Source organism: Watersipora subatra, chromosome 4 (assembly GCF_963576615.1).
Source record: "Watersipora subatra chromosome 4, tzWatSuba1.1, whole genome shotgun sequence".
Taxonomy (NCBI): Eukaryota; Metazoa; Bryozoa; class Gymnolaemata; order Cheilostomatida; family Watersiporidae; genus Watersipora; species Watersipora subatra.
Genome location: NC_088711.1, coordinates 25,422,259 through 25,445,967, shown reverse-complemented (window position 1 = coordinate 25,445,967; position 23,709 = coordinate 25,422,259). Strand labels below are relative to the sequence as shown.

The window sequence follows — 23,709 nt, the reverse complement described above, 5'->3', positions numbered from 1 at the left end:
CAGACAAGACATTTGGAAAATACAATTCATCATAATAAATCTGCTTTGATTCTGTCGCTTACAGATGACCTTCAAATGACAAAAATTGGTACTTTAGTAAATCAAGAAATTGAAACAAAATATTTCAAAGAAGAAACTTTATGAAATGAGTGATGGCCTTGAGAAGGGCTGTGGAGGAAGTAACTCCACATAGTTAGCCAAGCATGATTAACTGATGAAAGGTTTCTGGAACAAAAGTTGACCAAGAAAAGGTAAAAAGCACCATTTGAAGAAATTGATGAGAATTTTTACGCAATTGACAATCTTCAAAGAATTTATGCAAACTTAGTAGTAGCATAACTAATAAGCTTTACGTACTAAGCTAGTACTACTTGTAATTAGTATTGACAAAAGTAGCAAACTTCTGTCAGTAAACTTTCTCTACGTTCATGGCTGTCTGCTAGAATAATGGAGGTATCTATTTCAGTTATCTATTAGTTGCTGAGAATAATGGAGGTATCTATTTCAGTTATCTATTAGTTGCTGAGAATTCCTTGAGTGATATTTTTACTTTTATTTACACTTTTTCTCGAGATAATATTGTATTTATTACTTTTTGTACTCAAGATATATCTTGCTATTACATAAGATGGCTGTTCCTTACGTATGATATGCCAATTGTTTGCTAGTATCTCATTTATTGCACTATGATGACTAGTTGCGGTACAATAACTTTATATTGTTGTGTAGGGGGAAATGTTGGAAAGTCAGCTGTAAGCAAAATTATGTGATTTATCATTTGAAAACAATTGCTGTCAAGCTCTAGCCCACTCGCTTATGTAACATAAATATTGCTGCAATTGTTAGGCAAGATCAGTTTCGAGTTTTGCTCCAGGGAAAGACGCAGGGGTATTTTATTTCAATAAAATCATTAATTCATAAGATAAATGCAGTAGATGCTCTTATAACATGAACCTTCTATAAAGTAAATCCCAAAAACATAAAGAATTTATGTAAAGTTTTTGCTCCGTATTACACAAAAAATTATTCATAACATAAAGCGTGAAGTCATTGGAAGTACTCAAATTCAGTCTGAATATACGAAAGTCTCTTAGTTAGCTTTGAAATATCATTTTCTCTCTTAATGCATTTGTGTGAAAAAAAAACACGGTATATGGGTATCTCTATTATATATGCTAGTACCCTCGCAGTCTAGCGCACCGTGAGAGATCGTCAGGTGTGCTGATCAAGCAAAGAGAATAAGTAGTAGCACAAAGGAATAATTTGAATAACAAGAGTTCCATAATTAGCCTTAGAAATATTGTTTTCTTTTTTCCTACATTTGGGAGAGTAAACGACGTGTATAGGAGTACATATCTCTGTAGTATCCTCACAGTCTAGGGTGCGGTAAGGGATTATCAGGTATGTCGATAAAGCAAAGAGAATAAGTAGCTGCGTAAGTATTCAGAAACACCTAAAGGTGGTCAATTGGTGCAGATTTTAAAAGTCAGTTACAAATCTGAATGACAAGAATCGGAATTTCATTAAAATCTATTTTTTATCTTAAGCTTGGATTTGAAAAATATGGATGGACAGACATACACCACTTTTGCGATAGTAAATACATACAGTAGACGCTCCTACAATATAAATAATCCCTTTTGGGAATGTTTAAGTAATAGGGATTTGCCTTTACATGAACAGTAAAATACGTGTAAATTACCTAATCCGTTCCAAGATCTTTCCAAACTCACCCTTTGGCAATACAAAAAGGGAAAAAACTAGACTTTTTAATTTGTTAGCTGTACGGCAACTGTAATATTATTAGTTTGCATCAACAACTTGTCTCATTTTTCTTATTACTTCAACATGGTTTATGGTCCATGATTGCGGCAATTTTGCAACTCCAACATAAATTTACCACTACTTGTTGATTTGTTCTAGATAGCGAGGTTTATTCTGCAAAAGAAAAATAATAAAAATTATTTTATGTGTCTATAATAAAGCAAAATAAAATATATTTATACTATAATAAGAGCAGTGTTTATTTGTCCACCCATCTATTTGTCTCCAGGGTTCAAGGTTAGAATAAAAGATAGCTTTTAACAATACTCCAACTCAGGACATTCAAAAATAAAAAATCTATATAAATATCAAACAAGTTTGATACTTATATAGATAATAGCTGTGCTACTCAGCGCTGCCCGGATAATAAAAAAGTCTTTGGTCCGAAAATTGGTTTGTATTTAACATATAACAACATTTGCCATTCTAACTTTCAAATTACATATCGTGAAAAAAGTCTTCTGTGTAATTGAAATCAAATAAGAGAGAAAATAAAAACAACTGTGGAGGTTTCAAACTTTGTCAAACAGCTTTTAAACTTCATATCACGAGGAAAATGTTTTGTGTAGGTGAAATAAGTTGAAAAAAATAAAACAACTATAAAAGTGTTTGAATGTGAAATAATTAGCAAGTAATAGCTAAATTAATTTGGTTTTGCTACGATTATAATAAAAGATGATTTGGTAATGATACAATTAATAGGAACTGATAAAACAAAATAAAAATTCTGAATATGTATAATTAATAATAACAATTCATGCTTAGAAGTACGTGTATAAAAAAGGTTACTGTTTCACCAAAAGCTATCCATCAAAATTTTGAATACGACGATATGGAGACAGTACAATTGTCTGCGCGAGGAGAGTTGGCCTTGACCCCAGATATAGTATTCGAATCTTACGAAAAATATTTCTTAACAGGGGCATCGTAATGCGTGGTCGCATCGGTAAAACAATCAGCGTGCGCTATAGCCGGAATGGCAGATCCACAGACATACTTTGAAAAATGTATATATACTAGCTGTGCCTCCCGGCGTTGTCTGGTATTAAAATTCAGCTTATAAACAATGAGAAGTGATGAGATTTGCTTACCACTTGCTGGCAGGCAACTCTCCAGCAAGTGGCAGGCCATTGCCAAGTGGCCTGGCACATTGCCAATAGAAAATTTCACTAAGCTAGTTAGTAAGCTTCAAATGCAGGTAGGTAATGACATTGCGTCAGCATTGTTGCCCAGCTAGGCTAATCTAATAATAGCTATAGCCGGAATGCAGACATACGACATACTTTGAGAAACATATATATAGACTAGCTGTGCTACCCGGCACTGCCCGAGTATTAAAAATCAGCTTATAAACAATGAGAGGTAGTGAGAGTTGTCTGCTACTTGCTATTAGCCTGGCACAGTGCTAATGGAAAATTTCAGTAAACTTTCTAGTAAGAACTCGGCTTCTAATGGCGGTACGGCATGACTTTGCATCATGGTATTTGCTCTCATATAGCGACATATACGGCTTAGCCAGTCTATCAATCTCTGTGCCCGAATCAGCACAGCGTTGGACTGGCAGACGGGAGGGTTTGAGATCAAATCTTCTTCGGTATGGATTCTTTATTCGAAGATTCTAATAGCTATAGTTGGACGCACGTACATATGACCAACTTTGAGAAAATTATCTATATAGTCAAATAGACAGACAGATAGACAGACAGATAGACAGAAAGATAGACAGATAGATAGATAAATAGATAGACAGACAGATAGAGAGACAGATAGATAGATAGATAGATAGATAGATAGATAGATAGATAGATAGATAGACAGACAGACAGATAGACGGATAGAAAGACAGATAAATAGACAGATAGACAAATAGATAGACAGATAGATATGCCATACATACTACACTACTGTGCTATTGCAAAATGTTGCATCATGTATAATTATGGTAACAGCGTCCTCCATTTTAAGATAAGTTGCGGCTGAAAATTAGTTCCAATGATAGCAAGCTATCGTTTTTTATATACTGAGACTGCAAAGAATATTTGAACACTAGTTCTGGGGCTAACTAAAAGCCGTTCCAGTTATCGTATATCGTGAGATGTCTTCATGACATCGTCCAACTGTTAGATGCCTGTGTATGTATTACTATTACATTGTATTATTGTATTGTATTACTATTTTTAGTATTTTATTGGATGGCCACTGAGTTAGCAATCTTTGATTTTGCTGCTAACTAAATAACAAAAGGCATATATTTGCAGGCATATTATCAAATAAAATGGAAACTGTAAAAGTATCCTAAATGCAAGATAGTAGTGAACAGTTCATGTTTAGTTTGAGATTATTTGTGTAAAATTTCATAGAAAATTTACATGAGAGGATGACTTCAAATAATTAATGCATGATAACTTACCCTATACAAAAATAAATTGATACTATATACAAGGGTTCAGGTCTGAAGACTAGATTTTCTATGAGTAGTGATTGTGGCAAAATAGATTGTTAATTAATAATTGAATGACTATAATATGGTCTGTATCATCTGTTTGTGTGAGTATCATTGATGTTTACTTCTGCAGTGGGTTAATTATGTTTTCAATTGAACCATTGTTTTCATGTATAAATTTCTAGCAGATGTTGATAGTTGTGAGGGTTAGGGAATATTTTCTTTCTTAGATTGATGTAATTGCTACATCTGTATAGGTAATGGTCTACAGTTTCGTCCTCATCCAGGCATGTGCATGTTGGTGTAAATGTTAGGTTGAGTTTGTATAAGTGATATTGTAAGGTTGTGTGGCCTCTGAAAAGCCTGGCTAAAATTGATATTTGTTTCCTTGGTAATATAAGTGGAATAAGGTTTTTTTCCAGATGATCTGTTTCTAGGTCCTTTAATAAACCAGTGGAATGGTGTCCTGTTATCAGATGAGTTTTCCATCGACGTTGCCGATCATTATTTAGTTGCTTTCGAATAGTGGATCTTCTAAAATGACTTGCTGACATATCTGCTATAGTTGTGTTTTTGTCATTTAGGATTACAATGTGAAAATGTATTTTTTTTAAGTTTGTTTTTTGTAAATAACAAAGTTTTTGCGAAATAACTCTGTCCTATTGCCATTCTACAGTAAGTGTATATGTCTCTGGAGCGTGAAGACTCAGCTGTAGGTGTGTTTGTGATATGGTGGAGTGCTTCCGTCGAGGGATTAGTCTTGGCTCCTAGTATGTCTTTCAAACAACTATAGAGAGAGATGTCAGCTTTTTGATCCCATACAAAACTATTGTAACACACTTTCAGTATTATGGTTGATTCTAGTATCTCTTTAGAATAGTATGGCTTTGACCATGCATTGATGAGCGGGAGAAGTCATCTCCATTTTTTATATATTGCATTTGATTCTTCTCTTTGTGTGTTGAATGCTAACTTAGAGTCTAGGGTTAAACCTAAAGCTTTAGTAGAATTGGTGATGTTTATGTTTTCTCCATTGACTTGAAGTTGTTTTGGGTTGCAGTTTAACCAAATGGTATCTGTCTTAGAACAGTTTGTTTTCATGCGTCATTGTTCTAGCCAGTGTGTAAGCTTCATGCAGTTATTTTCCATTGTTTCATATAGTAGTTCTTTATTTGGTCGAGCAGATAACTGAACAATCATCTGCATAATTGAGCGGAGTTCCATTCCATGAGTTCAGCCTGTTTCTTGTGTAAAGTATAAAAAGTATAGGGGATAAGTTGCTTCCTTGTGGCAGTCTTATTTCACATTGTTTTGGCTGTGATAGATGGTTATTAACCTAAATTCTGATTGTTCATCATGTGAGAAAATCAGATATTAATTGAAGAAAGGGTTCATTTATTTTTAACTCAGCGAGTCTGAACGACATTCCTTGGTGCCACATACAGTCAAACGCTTTTTGTAGGTCGATAAAAAGGCCTGCGACTTTTTGTTTAGAAAAGTTTGTTTAGAAAACTACGTGTAATGTAGTGGAAACACTGATTCTTACGAGTTATCTTCTTTTGAACATCGCTCCGCGAGCCAATCAATACAAATCCGCAAAAACTGTAGCACGCGTTCCACAAAAAATTGTAAACACGCTCTTCGTTTACATAAGACAAAACAATAATTCAATAAAACCTTTTCTATGTTAGCCAAGAAAATCCGCCAAAACGCTTCCGACTAAAAATAGCGGCTTTAGTATAAAAGTAGTTATCATTTTGGGATATTTTTACGTTTAAAGCGAATATGTCCACTCGGCAGGTTAAGAAAACTGTTACCACCAGAACATATACATCTGGTGGTTCTAATGCGTCGTTTTCAACAAGCTCATCTCCCTCTAGATTGAGCAGATTGGAAGAAAAAGACCAGCTCACCACGCTTAATGACAGGTTGGCCGCTTACATTGACCATATCCGTTCTCTCGAAAGCGATAATGAGAAGCTGACACTGCAGGTCCAGACATTTGAAGAAACTAGCCGAAGAGAAGTTGGCAATGTTAAGATGCTGTATGAGCGAGAGCTGGCGGCTGCTCGAAAACTCGTAGATGAAGTCGCCAAAGAAAATGCCAAGTTGTCGGTGAATGTTGGAACCTACAAATCAGAAGCAGAGGAATGGATGCGAAAGTTAGTTTATATCCTTGTTTTGAACTTTTAAGGCATCTGGTGCGTTGTTAAATTAGCTACTGCAATAATAGATTAGATGCATTGATATTTGAGAATTCACACTCTAAACTCGATTTGTAAAAGCAGCGTAAGTTTTAAATTGGTAGGATAGTTGTTACTGGGTTTTAGATGAGCATAGTGAAATCGGCGTAGAAGCTAAGCACCACATACGTTGTATATACCCATCTAGTAAAAAGAGTTAGCTATATTATAGGCTATGCCTATCACATATTTTTATTATTAGATAATGTAACTAGTCACAATAGGCTTGTACCTGTGTGAGGTCAATGCCTTCAGTGTTAAATGTATTCTGTATTTGGTCTATTTCTCTGTGTGTTTTGTGTAACAAGTACAAAAGTATTTTGAAGTAACTCTTAGCGTGTATTGAAAAGTACTCCAGCTAGAATAATGAGCTATGAATGTTCTAGGATCATTTATCTGTGTTTAAATGTGTAGCACTAAAATCTTTTGCATTCGATTTTTAAGTGTTGGCATTCTGTTATACAGAGATTGTATTATTTGCTAGGTTTAGCTCAAGCATGTTAATTATAGAATGTTGCGTAAGCCTCCTTCTGTATGATTTTCTTTAGATATATAGGCCTATACAAACTCGAATAACTTGTCCTCGGATAGCTCGAACACATGGTTAACTCGAACGGATTTGTTTGGTCCGTTCCCACGCAATGATAAATTGCTTTAGATAACTCGACCTTAACATCATTAACTCGAACAGTTTTTTGCCCAACAGCTACCAAGGCCTTGTTATCACTTTAGAATATCACTTTATTGCAAGCCATAGAGATAAACATCAACTTTTAGTACTTCTTAGACGTCGTTATTACCATCATCAGCAAAATATTTTCGTTAACAACTTTTTTGAAGGTTTGCAAAAAAATCAAACATCCGCTTTGCGATGGCCCTTCGAAAGCAAGAGAAAGCGAGGTAACTTTTGGGTAAACTTAAAGTAAAATCGGCAAAGTTGATCTTGGTGAACACTTTCAAGAGAAAAAGATGTCTTTTATCTGAGCGTTCTAACGGCGATCAAGTTTTGCTAATTTTAACCTGGGAACGCCCTGGCAGTCACATCACCTAAAACAACAAACAAATCTCAAGTGATAGAAAAATATCTATACTTTCTGATAAATTTTTTAAAAACTACATGAGAGGCCCTTTAACATGCAACAAGCAATCTATGCTTTTGATTTATATATAGTTTATATATGTACATGTATCTACTGATAAATACATGCACTTGTGACAGTGCTCTGATAACTAGAACGCTCTGATAACTCGAACACTTTGGCTCGATCCCGTGAAGTTTGAGTTATCCGAGTTGGACTATATATATAGTACTGCACTACACTAGTTGGCATACGGGCTATTTTTATGTAATCTTATGAGCTTAATATTGACTTGACACATTTATTAGGAACTTAGCAATCAGTTAACTACTACTAGTAGTTTAATCAAGTATTGAGCTATTTGAATATGCTGATCAGTTATTTGATGGCGAGTGACTCAGTAAGTAGGGCATCTTAATGTTGCTATTGTAGCCCTTCCTGTTGTATCATTATTAATACACCCACGCCGATTATTTGCCAAATATATACTCACACGCGACTTTCTGATCATCAGTTTCAACCTTGAAGCTAACGCCTGGCCCCTCAGGGATGTCTTGATTTTGCTATCTACGCGCTTTATCTTTTAATGGCGCTAGACAGGTGTGGTTGTAGTGAATAAGACCACTGGCTGCAACTCGATACATACAGCCCTTATTGTATCCTGCATTGTTAGGTCCGCTAGTGAATAGCTACGTGCATGCTACGACATTCTATCACAGGTACAATAAGAAGGACCGTGAGCTGTCAGCCCTTCAGAAGAAATATGCTGATCTCGAAGCCCAACTGGCCGAGCTTGAAGGCAAGCTCGCTGCAGCCAACAGCGAGAAGGAGAGATGGCAACTGGAGTATGGAGTAAGTGTAGTAACCACGCTTGCTCCTACTATGCTATGCTTGATTCAATAGCATTGAGTAAGTTTTTATAAAACAGTTGCGCCTGTACGCGGTCAGATAATTATCAGCAGATCTTACAAGCGTTTCTTTCGCCGGCCGGCTTCTTACCTTGCTAGGCCAGTTAACAAATGGCGGTCTTGAGCACAATCGATGGCTCATTCATGCGTGGTAAATTTTAGCCTAGTTGATCGCATTGATAAGCAATATAATTTTTAACCGTCTCAATGGCTTTACACATGGATAAACATTTGAACTCACCTTTTTTATTAGTATTGAGGTAACAGCTTGTTGTGTCAGTTATCGTTCCTCCTTCTGACAGGAGTACCCTTGTCTGATCATCAAATAATTCACGTATCCATTAATTAAACAAAGCAAATGACCGGATACGCTGCTCTTTTCACCCGATGTGTCTTTTCATAAGCCAGTAGCTTTTTTTTTCTCGAAAACCTAAATCAATCCATCTTTGGCTGCATAGTTTTGTTGCAGTAGTTTTCAGTTGCAACAGAATGAGCATACTTCAAGAAAGCCTCCCGCTACTAGGAGTATGAGAATGATTTTGTACAGCACTAACTTTTACCATTGCAGAGAATCCGGGGAGAGATCAGTGAACTGGAAAGGCAGTTGGCTTCAGCCCGCAAGCAGCTCGAAGAGGAAACGCTTCAAAAGGTGGACTTGGAGAATAGAGTTCAGAGTCTGAAGGTATGTTTTGTTTGTGTGGAATGTGTGAAATTTTTGTTTAAATCTGTTTCCGTTATTTTATAAGTGGTGTTGAATGAAATTTGGAATGCAATGCACTCGCGCCTTTGTTTCTATGCTTTGGTTTTCGCTAGCTTACGCATAATAATGTAATTATTGATGCTCTGCTGCCTGACTTGTGAAGTAGTACAATGGCTGCTGTAGCTGGCCAAGAGTTATTTACATTATCAAGGATTGATTGACGCAGCAATGCTCAGTTGTTAAAAAGCTGGTATATACCTGTATACTAGTTCCTCACACCTGTTCACCTGTCGTCAGCCAATTATTTACCTTGATTTTTTTTCTTATGTTTCATATTATTAGTGAATGCCTTCTGGTTACCATTTCTGGATCAAACAGTATCTAACAAAGATATTTAACAGATAGTTTTTTAGTTATACGGAATTCATAGAGATATTTTATGATGATGGTGACAAAAAAACAAAAAATCTCATCGGTAGGTGATGCCATTCAAAATCTTTTGAACTTTTTCACCGTGTCCTTTTTAGCACATCAATTTTAGGAATCAGAGGCCAACCTTGGTGTTAGAAGGTTATTTTAGGTTATAAAGCTTTGTCGTCATTTGTCTTTTACAGTGCGCTCAGGCTTTCTTTTTTTTATCTCTAAAGTTTGTCAGTTTGTTTCTCTTTTTCAATTTATAGTTTTGTAAAACTGTTCATAATTTCCCGAGGACTTAAAGACATATATATCATTCGCAGGATTCCTAACCCCATCCTTGCAGGCAACTGTGCAAGATTGAAGATCACCATATGTGGTGGGCACTTGGCCACTTTGTTGGCTCATGTTGACAGTAAACCTAGCTATCAGCTCTTCTCTATCACCAGTTCTCTATCTATCAGTAGTTTGTTCATGCTAGGCCATAATTGAGGTTTTTAGAGCTTACAGTTTTGTATGTTCACGGTTAGAGTGTTGGTTACCTCGTTCACTAGTTATTAGGACTAGTTGTTGCTCAAAATCTCATATTAGGTGCAGTTTGTATTGACAGTCTCCATGAGTGGCAGACCTTACACGGTTTGGCCCATGTTTGCAGGAAGAACTTGCCTTCCTCAAGCAATTGCACCAATCAGAGCTGAATGAGACGCGTACAAGAATGGAGATATCGATGGAGGAAGTCGACGACAAAGTACAGCGCGAGTATGACAATAAGCTTCAGGAAGCTCTGCATGACTTCAGAAGGCAGCATGAGTTGGAGATGAAGAGATATAGGGAGGAGATGGAGGTTATGTACGAGTCAAAGGTGAGGCTCAGTTGCGGGTTCTGAAGTCAAAAACTGTTTCATTTGTGTGTTGGCATTTAGAATAAGTTGCAGATCGGGGAATATCTTTGGTCATTGCTAATATTAGCTAACCCAATTGTCTTTTGCAACCTCTCAAAGAATGCTGCAGACAATGAAAGCCATCTGCAGGCTCCCCTGTTGCTCTCACATGCATACTGTCTACTCACTAGTTGTAGTCATATTCAAATGTTTCCAATTGTCATTCGATGCCTCCTTTGAGACTCTCTCGTAGTTGTTTACACAGACGAGCGCAGTTGTGCCCGTACGGCTGTTATGTTCACTCGCTTGCCGGCCTTTCCAATGCAAAGCCTCATGCATGTCAATGTGAGAAAGTTCAATGCCCGTTCTATCGCTTCAGATCGCTGGCATGCAGCAGGAACTCGCCCAGAATGATGGGGTGGATGAGAAGTTTAGGGTTGAGGTAACGTCCTACCGAAGCAGAATCTCGGAGTTACAGGCCCAAATAGCCAAGCTGGCCAACCAGGTAAATAACGGGTTGTCAAGAATTACTCAGTCCTTGGTAGTAAAAGCTTGCATTTTTGTGGTTGCGCTAGGTAATAGATTGGCAGCTCATGCAGGTGCTATCTACTATTCGCTGCAGGATTGTGACATATGTTAATTCCAGAATAGGACCTGCTTCTCCTAGATTTATTTGTTAGGAAACACTGCCTTATGTATAATCAATCGTCAATTCCTACATATCTTTATGTATATGTATATGGGCATCCGACGTATTGGCCTTTGAACTGTGTCTATCATGTTCAAGGCTTTGCTTTATGCTGCTCTTCTGCATAGCATCTCTTTATTAATAAACCAATTAACTTAGCAAATTTCATGACTATGTTCGTAAAACTGCATCTCTGGATTTGAAAAACCCGCAAATAATCTATTTTAAAACATTGTGGCTGCACTTGATCTAAGACCGTTGTTATGACTTCCTGACTCTCTCTAAGAACTCCAAAGAATCTCTGTTCATCTTTGATCTGCTTCGAAACTTGATCACTAGGTTTTAAAATGTTCTGAAAATTTTCTATTCGCCCTTAATAATTTGCCGAGTTTACGTTGTACCTATCTGTTGTGAATTAGAAGACAGTGAAATTTGAAAATTCTGGTTGCATTGGTCTGGTTTTTCTTGAAGGTAAGAAGTTGTTTAATGTTATGTTCTTGTATTGCGAGAATCTCAAACATTCTCATTTAATCTATTTACTAAATGAGCAAATATTGTTGGCTTTATAAACAACATTTCGTTGAATGCAAACTATCAAAAATTCGAATCTGATTTTTTCAGAATCCAAAATCTTTCAGATAGTATATACTATATGTTGAAGGTTTTTATGTGGATATTGTTGATTAAAAACGCCGTTTCTTATTTTCTGTTGATTTCCTGTTTATAATTGTAGTGAAGGTTTGTCATTGGAGCAACCATAACTTGGCAACTTTTACTTGGTTATCAGATTCTCATTGGATGTCTGTCTGGCTACTGTTGTCTCAATATTTTACACTCGCTGAAAAGAAAAAGGTTTTCTCCGTTCCTATGATTTCTATTAACAGAAGTTGTGTTAATTGCGCCGCCTTTTACGCTGTCCAGTATAGACTACTAGGTGTGATACTGCTTTGCAGAATGCAAGCCTGGAAGCAAGGGTAGCTACGTTAGAGAGTGACCTGGCAGCCGAGCGTGAGCAGTTCACTAATATGTGTGCTGCCAAGGAGAGGGACATCCGCATGCTGCACGAACGCATTGATGCTGGCATCAGGGAATATCAGGAACTGTTGGAGATCAAGATCAGCCTTGACATGGAAATAGCCGCCTACAGGAAACTGCTTGAAGGGGAGGAGGAAAGGTATATTACGTTATGTACATTCGTTTTGCTTACTACATTAGTAACTTGTTTGTTCGTTTATGACAACATGTCGTGTTAGAATTATGTTAAGCCAATAGCAGCCTTTATCATTTTTCCTTCATCATTAATAAACAATGTTATAGGTTAAACATCTCTCAATCAATGTCGCAATCTGAGGTGAAGGTCACACCCAGAAAGCGCAAGAGAGAAGAAGTGGCTGTCGCTACTCCTCTTGTTCAGGAATCGCGCTCTGGTAGCAGCTTCAGTTCGTCTAACAGCTGCAGTGGAGATGTCGAGATCTGTGTAGTCGACGATGAAGGCCGGTTTATCAAGGTCAAAAACATCTCCGGCAAGGTAAGATGTTGTAGGCATTTGATTGAGATTAGTGTGGTGTTATTGGTGAGGTACGATGTGACGGAGCCTTTCAGGCTTCCGTTACACAGAGTTCATCTGACTAAGAGTATTGTAACGTTATATGCGATTGATTTACAGTATATTGTATATACAGTAGACGCTCCTATACCGTATACCTCCTATACCGTGAATTCCAGATAATGTAAAAAATTTATGTGAAGTTTTTGTTTCCTGCTACATATAAAATTCCATGTAACATAAAGTGTCAAGTCAGGCGAGATTTCAAAATCGATTTGAATGTTAGTTTAATTCGCTGCACTTATAGAAGAAAAAATGCCGTGTGTTTAGCGTTATATTTACTGTATATAACTTTCGCGACATTCTAGTTTGTGGTAATAGGTCATTAAATGTGTCGACTTAAAGGCGAATAGGATAGCTGTGCAATTGTTCATAAATACTTGAAGGCAATCGATTGGTGCAGGTGTTACAGCGTCGGTTTACCAATCTAAATGTCACGAGTTGGAATATCGTCAAAAATTATCTTTATCCTAACCTTGACCACTGGGTAGTGATAGACGACGAACAGGTAGAACTGCTTTTTATAGTAAAAAGATTTTGTTGTTTTGCCTTATTGTAGACGTACAAAATATTTGTTATTAGCTTTACCTTGTAGAATAAACTTTGCTGTTTAAAAAAAGGCAAATCGTTGGAAATGTGCGGTCCCATCAACTTGTTTTAAATTTACCGCAATCGTGGTCTATAAAACCAGTGAGATTGATCATAAAAGGAGGAAAGTTGTCGATGTAAGCCAATAATTCTACAGTTACGGTACAGCTCGCAAATTAAAAGAGTTAAGTTTTCTCTTTTTGCATGGCCAAAGAGGTGAGTTTGGAATGATCTTGGAACGGATTAGGCAATTTACACGTATTTTACTGTTCTTATAATGTAAATTCCCTATAACGTAAACGTTCCTGGAACGGATAATTTACGTTGTAGGAGCGTCTACTGTACATAGTAAAAAATGTACTATAACAGGGGAAACAAATCTGAATATTGGAAAGGTGACCATCACTGTGGTCTATTACAGTATTTGATGACTAAGTAGAAACGTACAAAAACTAATGTTAGACAATACATCAGATGCTTCAATGAAACTATATAATTTAAAGACTAGGTATTTAAAAACTAGAAAAAACTGCACGATGTGCTTCTATGTCATGATTGTATGGTGTTTTTTCAATATGTAATACGATGCAAGCATAGCTCTCTGCAATATTCAATATGCAATAGTCAATATTCTTGTTTACATCAAACAAATAGTTGAACTATTTGCGGTAGATGAGCATTAGTTGGTTCAGGTTCCTAATAGTTGAACTATTTGCGGTAGATGAGCATTAGTTGGTTCAGGTTCCTAATAGTTGAACTATTTGCGGTAGATGAGCATTAGTTGGTTCAGGTTCCTAACAGTTGAACTATTTGCGGTAGATGAGCATTAGTTGGTTCAGGTTCCTAATAGTTGAACTATTTGCGGTAGATGAGCATTAGTTGGTTCAGGTTCCTAATAGTTGAACTATTTGCGGTAGATGAGCATTAGTTGGTTCAGGTTCCTAACAGTTGAACTATTTGCGGTAGATGAGCATTAGTTGGTTCAGGTTCCTAATAGTTGAACTATTTGCGGTAGATGAGCATTAGTTGGTTCAGGTTCCTAATAGTTGAACTATTTGCGGTAGATGAGCATTAGTTGGTTCAGGTTCCTAATAGTTGAACTATTTGCGGTAGATGAGCATTAGTTGGTTCAGGTTCCTAATAGTTGAACTATTTGCGGTAGATGAGCATTAGTTGGTTCAGGTTCCTAATAGTTGAACTATTTGCGGTAGATGAGCATTAGTTGGTTCAGGTTCCTAATAGTTGAACTATTTGCGGTAGATGAGCATTAGTTGGTTCAGGTTCCTAACCTGTTTTAGGAAGTTTCTCTGAAGGGCTGGAAAATTGTTCACAAGGCTGGTGATGAGGAGACTGACTTCAAGTTCCATCACACTACTAAGCTTTCTCCGGGAGATGTAGCCACGGTGAGTTACTATGATTCACAAAGATAACATCGACTTGAGTTTGGTGGAGATTGCATACAATTTTTATGATTTCAATAGATTGTAACGAAATTTAAATATTTTGCAATCATATTGATATTTAGTCTATGCGTAGCTATTAAAATTGTGATATTTGTTTTGTTCGCTTATAATGTATTTTTATTTCTAAAATTGGCCTGTACATTGTATTCATTTACATATAAATGAGTTTATGTTGGATTCAGGGTCGTCTTCTCTTTTTATGGTTGTACAGTAAGCAAGCATTACTCTAGTTGTCATACATGTATTTGCCATTTTATAGAGATTACCACATCTCTTTAGAGAGTTTTACAGTTTTTGTGTGATGTTTTGGGATATGGGATGTTTATGTTTGTGTGTTAGTATGGTGAGACGGAAGGCAACAGCTACATGTCTTTTTGCAGGTTTGGAGCTCTGATGCTGGGGCAGTTCATGACACACCCACTCATAATTACGTCATGAAGGGCACACGATGGTGCGTCGGAGACTCTATGACTACCTCTCTGAGTTGCAAGGGGGAGGTAATTCCCTGTTCAAAATTTCATCATATATGCCATGCTCACCGTATCATTTAACTGCAAAACTGGTTCAGCTGTCTCTTTCCATCTCATCAGCTTTAATGAGAGCAATTACTGACATGCCTCATAAGATTTTCAGTGAGTCATGATTTGACTATTTTGCTATAAAACGGCAATGAGTTAGGCAACGTTTTGAATTCGAATTTTGTCAAAACATTTATCAATTATTTGCACGGAAAAAATCAAAATCTTTAATGCAATATATATTGCACCAATATGCAATACGATATGATTATATATACTAATAGTACTATACATATTATATATATATATATTATGATTTGGCATATATATTGATATACACCCTTATTCCTAGTCTTCACTCTCAAATATCAAATACAGTGGACCTCCTGGTTACCATGTCTTGTATTACTGTTTTTTCGTCTTGTCAATGTGGAATACGAAGTTTTCCCGGCCCTTTGTTACAGCATTTTCCTCGCCTTATGATATCAACAAAAATGTTTCCCGAAATTCAAGTTTGGTGGTCGGTTTGTTGCATACATCGGAGTCACGAAGATGCCGCTATGCTATTAGCCTAAATGCCTCAACTAGCGTCTGAAAGATATACAATGCGCTCTCTCTCTCAGTTCAGCATTCTTCGTGCTTCTTAAAGGCTTGATCTGGCTAAAATGAAGCGATATCGAATTTATTGTGCATTTCAGTATTTAGTGTGTTTACAGTAAACTTTGATTCGTTAGCCATGGGTCTCAAGATTGATAATAATGCTAACAGTTAAGGAAGAAAATCATTAAGAATAAAATGAAGACGATGACAAAATTGTTTAGTGAATTTAGTTTAATAGTAAAATACATACTAAAATGAAGCTTTCAGTATGCGTTTAGTAAGCTAAATTTATCCAAGTTAAATTCAATGTTTATGTTATATGTCTGACCTGAAGGTAAGAACTCCATTCTGTACATACTATGTAGTAATGTTACGTTTTATTGCAGATCATAACCACTAAATAAGTAACTATAGTTATTAAGGTTAATATACTATTTTGTTGCTAATTTTTAATATGTACAGTACACATACATGTATACAATTTTGATAGTTTTTTTTTTACCTTGGGTGCTTGCATTAGGTAATTCCTATGGGTTCCTATACCCCTCTGTACGACATTTTCACCTTACGATCCGAACACCAGAACGAATTAATGCCGTATGGCGGGAGTCCACTGTATATAGTCGGGCTATACAGTCAAACCTCAACATACAAAGTTTATCTATTTTGATATTTGCTTCAAATATTATTAACCTGCTGTATGTTGGAGAAAATATTCTTATAATAATACTCTGTATTTGCTTAATTTGTTGCAAAACCAAACAAATATCTACAAATTTTTCAAATTAATTAATATAGCATTAAAACTCAAGCTTTATGCAAAAATGAAATGTAAAAACTAAATTATATTTAAAAGTTAAAATGATGAAAAACTATTTTAACGAGCTTTAATCGTTACTTTAGTGTAAGCTCAGCAATATGTAGGCTTGGTGGTTGAGCGAGTGATGGAAATGTGTGGCATTAATTATACTAAATATAGTTTAAATCAATTTATATTACTTTTCATTTTAATTGTTTTTAACATTTTGCCCTATTCTATCAAATTGTGAACGTCGTATGTTCCAAATTACTTCATATGTAAACAAAATAATTGTTCAGATTTTGCATGTCAGAAGTTTGTATGTGGAGATAATCATTAGACAAGGTTTGGCTATGGTATATTAAAAACATCGTCTTGTCTAGTCAGGTAAATTTATGGTTTATTTGCAGTGTTTCTGCAATGTGAGAACTTTTAGTATCTCATCAGCGGTTTTTTCATCAAGCAAAGATTTACTTTCTGTTGATTTTGTTTGTACCAGGAAATGGCTGTTTATGAAATGAGCCGAGCAAGCCAGCGTGTTGTTGCCACGGCAACCCGAAGATCTGCTGCTGCTGGAAGTAGTAGCTCTGAAGAGATTTTCCATCAGACTGTAAGTTGAATTTTGTAAAGAAAATGATGCGCCTTCTCATCGTGTATTAGACAGCTCTTCTATATATGTTGGTGTGCAAAGGCATTAATACTTGGTTACACGTACATGGGAGAAACCTTTACACGTACATAGGAAAAACCTTTACATGTACATAGGAGAAACCTTTACATGTACATAAGAGAAAATGTAGTTTTGCTGATGCATTAGCTTCTTCAGTCCAATATTGCCAGTTACTCCAAATGTGTCTAGTTCAATAATAATTATAGGCAGCAGCCTTCACCTTGTATGCAAAGTATGATCAGTCTGTTGCAAATACCAAGAGTTTCACTGTCGTCTACTCTATTCTTGTAGGGGGACCCTGAGAGCAACAACAAGTGTGCCATCATGTAAGGGTGTTGGATGTACTAAACGATCTCCTCTATAAACATGCATATAATCGATTACCTCTCAGCTATGTACAGTATGTGTCCTTGCCATCTACGCACAGGCACTCTATGGCCACGTAACAGCTCTTTCTGTTACAGCTACTCGTTAGCACGCCTTTGACTGATCTGTTTTCTTTTGAGACATTTATTATATCCTATGTCTATGTATACAGACTTAAAATGTAGATGTACAATGATTATGTCGCTATACGCTAGCTTTTGCTGTTTCTATACATAAGCTTTTTACATGCTATTCAAATGCCACTTTTTACGATTGTTCACAATATTTGTACTTAGATTGTTCTATACACCGCTTTTCTATTAGCAATGGATTGTTGGTTTTCTAGATTTTAGGAATTATTGTATATTTTGCGAGCACAAACACAAATCATGCGTATTTGGTCTTTATTGTGATTTTATAGCAGGAAAATCTACTATCTGAGAAGATTAGCTGATGTGATCCTGTTTGCCCAGCCTTACACAAATCTTACAATAAATGTGTGACCAGCTACATTCTTATGAAATAACTATTTGCGTGTAAGATGTTCTAATTGACTCCAGTAGCAAAGCAGCTGTACATAGCATCTTGTAACAAACTGCAAACTGATGAGACACCATGGACAAATTCACAAGGATGAGCCACATATTTAAAACTGCAAATTTAGTGGCTTAACTTGGCAAAAGATGAGATGTTTTCATTCTAAACAAACATGTGGAAGAACACTGTTTGGGCTGATTGATCCAAGGGAAATTCATAAAGCTCCTTGATTACCATGCACTTCCTCGTCTAAATCGGCAAAAGAGCTAGAACTAATAGTGATGCTTTGATAATTGACGAGCAAATATAAAATGAACTGAGAACTTAACTGTCTGCTAGCATGTCGATGTTGCTGACAAAATGATTTAGCTTGTCACTGATTTACCAACCAAACGTTGTTTTTTGCAAGAGAATGCCAATGGTACATAAATATGGACCCTTTATCATCCGATGTATTTACAATCTGATTTACATTCAAACAAGGCTTACCTTTTCATAAATGGTAGATGAGTAAAAATTGTTTGTGCAAAGTTGCACACTTATGAGCTCTGTTCATAATGATCATAGAAAAATTTCATAATAGAGCAAATCAAGGTAATACTCGGTTGTTAGTTAAAACCCTGAAACAATCCGACCTTTTTTCTTAGCGAGTTTTATTTTTCTATCAGACTTTGTTTGCTTTTTAGCAAGAATGTTTTTCTTTCGCTTATCTTGTCGCTTTTGCTGCTGATCTGCAACAGACGCCTTCCTCTCTTCCCATTTCTTCTGTGACCGCTGTTTCAATTTTTCTTCCCTCTTCATACTCCTCTTGATCAACTCAGGATTATCTTTAACCTATAATTTGTGATCAAAGCTTGTAGGAGAAAAGGTTGGCTGAGTCAAAACTTATGAAAAAACAACTACATATCAGAAGAGTTCCCATCGCGTGTTAATCTCAGGTGTTTGACAAACTAGATACGGTAATTTATACAACATTTGAAATATACAGCGTAACTCAGCACATCTTAACTATCAAGGAAATACAGCAAAACTTACAACATTGTTTGTTGAACGGATTGAATCAAAGAAAGAGGAAAATATAATAAAAGGTAAAAGAAATAATAGCTAAATGGTGTATAATAAGCAGTTGCCAGCACTTAACTAAACTGACAACAAACAATTTCAATGCTGTTTGGTCAAAGGAAGGCTGTAATAAAATGGTAAAAATTATTGAGTGACTTGAACAAAAACTTCATAGCTGAAGAAAATCGATCATAAACTAGAGCTTGGATGTGAAATCATTTGGCAACGATTGAGTAACTGTTCACAATACTGATCTTCAAATTGATTAATAAACCAAAATGCAACAATACAAACACTGGAAGTCGGCATGCACATTGAGCGTGTGCTAAGCATTTGAAGGTTGAATATTTTGTTTTAGTGGTTACCTGACAGCACAAATATAACATCTATAGTAAGAGATGTATTTTTTGAATATTTTTGAGTAATTTTGACAAAAGCCCTGGTTTAAACAACATTTTCAAATCGTGAAAACGAACAAACAAAAATTAGCGATCTTTGCAAATATTGTTGCAAATATTGACAGGAAACGGCTGCTAAGCTATATAATTAATTATACTATTATTATATACTATATGATATATTATTATATATTAATTATACTATAATTCCCCATTTTTAGAGCTAGATTATCTAAAAAATAGTCCATTCAAAATCCTTAATAATGAAAGCAGAGCTTGCGTTAAATGTTTTAAACAGATGACCTTGGAGAATAGCTAATTTTTATTGACAAAATTTTAAATCTATTAGAATTTTTGCTAGCACACTTGACAAAACGATTGCTGTAATTCGATAGCCAAAGAGATAAAAGTTGACCTTTGACCTTGTATAATAATTATTTGCCATGTTCGGTAACCAAAACATGTAGCCTGGCAACTAGATGGAGAAAATGTTTTACAATGGCCGCCAATAGAGGGGCTTTAGTCTGGTGTTCATGCATTGGTTAATCGCCTGCATTGACATCATATTTCATATGACTATGTTTCGAGAAAAAAATCTCTTTATGTCGCAGCTTAGTTTGCAATGCGAGGGTTGTCGCCAAAATATTTTTTTCTAGTTTCAAAACCATCGCTGGAAAATGAAATATGATTATATTGTTAGTAGTTGAATGCCCGGTGTTGCATGGATAATAAAGAGCCCAATGGGAAAATAAGGGCATTTTCTCCTAGTAGTTCAAGCGTGCTTCTAGTAGTTTGCTTCTAGTAGTTTGCTTCTAGTAGTTTGCTTCTAGTAGTTCAAGCTCTGCAAGCGTGTGTATTTTAACCAATCGCTGTCGACTGGACATACCACAGACAAGCAAACACTTAGATTTATATGTAGACTAGCAGAATGGCCGGTGTTGCACGAGTATTAAAAATTAGCTTATAAACAGTGACAGGTACCATAGTTGCCTGCCACTTGCCAATAGCCTGGCACATTGCCAATGGCTAATTTAAATAAGCTAGTGTTGCTAAACTTACTAATAAGAGCCATGAGAGCAAGCATAAAATGACATTGCGACGTAACGCTGCCCGGTATGTGTCTTTTCACCCACATAGCGACATATATCGTCCATTGAATTCATCAATCTCGTGTAGCTCAATGTTTAGCAAATCGTCTGGGAAATGGGAGGTTCCGGGATTGAATCTTGTGCTAAATAGATTCTTCATTCCAAGATTTTAATAGCTATAGCTGGACATACCGAATCACACACAAACTTTGAGATTTATATTTATACAGTAGATAAACTAGCTGTACTACCCGGCATTGCCCAGGTAATAAAAAAGTATCTGGAGAGAAAATTGATTTGTATGTAACATATAACAACATTTGCCATTTTCACTTTCAAACTACATATCATGAGAGAAGTGTTTTGTGTAGTTGATATAAATTAAAAGAAAAGTTTTAAATTATAACTTGTAAGAAGTGTTCGGTTGAAAAAAATTAGAAGGAGAAATAAAAATGGAAAGGTGTTTAAATGTGAAATCATTAGCAAGTAATGGCTAAATATAGTCTGTTTTGTGACGATTACAATGAAGAATTATTTGGTATACGATTATATGATTTTAGTTCGTTTCAGTGTTGGCGTGTGAAAATTGGCATGCCAGTTTTCGCATGCGAAAATATCTTAGGCTATAGATGTACATAGTGGTATAAAAATCACTGTAGTTATCTAATGCAATCACCTCCTGGTAAAAATCATCATTAAAAATTAGTAACAGAATAATATACATGTTAAAGGTTGACTTGCAACAAAATTCACATTACAGTTATTTGGTATCAAAAGATTCACCATGTCTCACTCTGTTGTGTGGTAGGTGCCAAATATGTGGAAATGTGATTACAAGCTCTTAAAAGCTCAAAAACGAACTAGCAACAAACGAGCTACAAATTTTCGATTATTACTTGTAGCTAGCTGGCTACAAGTAATAAGCTAAAATTTGTATTTATTCCATCTTAGAAATAACAAAATTAGGCATTACAGAATTTATATCGGCCTATTAAGATTGCAATGAAAGGTTAATAAAATGAGTTATGTTGTGAAGTAATAGAGTATCATTCCGTGTAAGACAAGACATTGATCTTTTAAGTTTTACTAGCTATTTTGAAGATTATTTGTTCCTTCTAAAATAAAGCAATAACTCAATCTAATGATTTTCATATAGTTAAAAACATCTTTGCTCTTTCATTCAAAGGAGACGGACCAATGGCAAAGTCTACATATTATGAAAAAGTGGTGATAGGGTAGACAAGTTTACCTTAATGAAGAGTTATTTCCTAGAGAAATAATTTATAATGCGTCTATCAAGCTCGCGTAAAAGCAGTAACACAGGTCAATGACCAACGCGAAGTCTTGTCATTACAGTGACGCCATTTTGCATTGCCGCACTTACTTTGACACCTTTGGATTGGTCCATAGCCTTTCTCCAAGCATTTTTCTCTGCCATTTTCTTGGCTTTATCTGGATTTGATTCATGTAGCTCTTCCAATTGAGCTTTGTCTTTTGTAACCTTATTAATACAAAGTCAGAACTATATATAGCATAATGGGTCGCTGCACCATATTTTTTTAAGAATTTTAACATTTAAAACTTCAGAGAACATGCTGTAATCATCAGTAAATAACAGCGAGCAATGTAGTTAAAAAAAACTTTGAGCCTTAAAGCTTGAGGAAGTGTGTTAAAACAACTAACCTTTTCATACAATTCTTTGTAAGATTTGGGTTTTTTTATTTTTTTTTCTTTAGGCTTCTTGGATTGCTCAGAGAACTCAAATTTACTGAAGACAATGCTACTAGCTCCAGACGCTTTGGCATCATCTTTTACTTCGGACAGACCATTAAGCTTCTGTTGATTATTTTTGGCTTGCTTTTCAATCGACAGTTTTAGCTTCTTTGCTTCTTTTCGTTTTTGTTTCAGTTTAAATTTGGACTGTTTTCTCCGCAATTTCTTGCTTTCCAAAAACTCTTCAGCTGTCATACCTTTTTGACGCTTTTGTTGGAGCTCCAGTATTCGAGCTCGAAGTTTCTCACGTAACTCATCAGGATGTAATTTTTTATCAACAGTTCCAGCAGGGGAATGCTTAGAAACTGTGCCACTGCTATCAGCTTCTGTTAAAATAAAATTTTCATCGGGAGAACTATTACTAGCGTCTATTAAAACAGCAGTTGCTGTTTCTTCATTAGTTTCAGCGTTGTCCAAGTGTTTAGCCACTTGTTTGGTTCTTTTTAACTTCGCTTTTGTAGCAGCGTTCTCCACATCACCATTACAATTCTCGACTCGATTACTGTGCAAAGCGGGTGGTGCTTTCTGTTTATCGCCACGTTGGCTAACCGTAACACTACTGTCTGTAGAGCTTCTAAGCAAATCGCTAGAAATCGCTACATTAGCAGTCTGTTCCTTCAGTTGTGGAAGTATCTGCTGAAGTTCAGATGTCTTGGTTGGCGTCTTTGGGTTGAGTTTCGCTTTCTTATTCAAGTGCTTTTCGTTCTTTCGGTCTGTGTGTGTTTTCAACTTTTTGCCATTGGCTTGAGAAATTTCACACGACACCTTGTGATTAGATAGAATTTCCTTGCTTTCGACATCAAAATACGCTTGAGGCGGTACCAAATCAATAAGGTTTTTAAAATACAGATTGGTAGCCGTCAACTTTGTTGCCCTATCTTTACTACAAAGCGAGCTTTTTTCATCATTAGGCATTCCTTTCACTAATGAAAAAAAAAGATAAATACGCTATTTCTCACTGAGCTGAGTACACAGATCTTGAAATCCTTTAACGGGTTGTACTGCACAAATATGCCATATACCAAATAGTTTTCAAAGCTTCTGGAAACTTTTTTCACATGC

At 35.9% G+C, this 23,709-nt stretch overlaps 2 protein-coding genes across 2 annotated transcripts; one reads left to right on the top strand and one right to left on the bottom strand.

Moving 5' to 3' along the window:
• Nucleotides 1-5,967: 5,967 nt before the first annotated feature.
• LOC137392959 (lamin-B1-like) lies at nt 5,968-18,299 on the top strand. The gene is made up of 11 exons (XM_068079330.1): nt 5,968-6,429; nt 8,309-8,441; nt 9,066-9,179; nt 10,267-10,473; nt 10,871-10,996; nt 12,133-12,353; nt 12,497-12,707; nt 14,672-14,776; nt 15,217-15,333; nt 17,253-17,363; nt 17,715-18,299. The coding sequence occupies exons 1-11, from the start codon at nt 6,053-6,055 to the stop codon at nt 17,751-17,753; spliced, it is 1,761 nt and encodes a 586-aa protein (XP_067935431.1). The 5' UTR covers nt 5,968-6,052; the 3' UTR covers nt 17,754-18,299.
• A 457-nt stretch (nt 18,300-18,756) lies between these two features.
• LOC137393583 (surfeit locus protein 6 homolog) lies at nt 18,757-23,709 on the bottom strand. Its single transcript, XM_068080208.1, has 3 exons — nt 22,558-23,709; nt 22,259-22,375; nt 18,757-19,160 (listed from the first exon to the last, which is right to left on the bottom strand). Exons 1-3 carry the CDS (start codon nt 23,560-23,562, stop codon nt 18,939-18,941), a joined length of 1,344 nt encoding a protein of 447 aa, XP_067936309.1. The 5' UTR covers nt 23,563-23,709; the 3' UTR covers nt 18,757-18,938.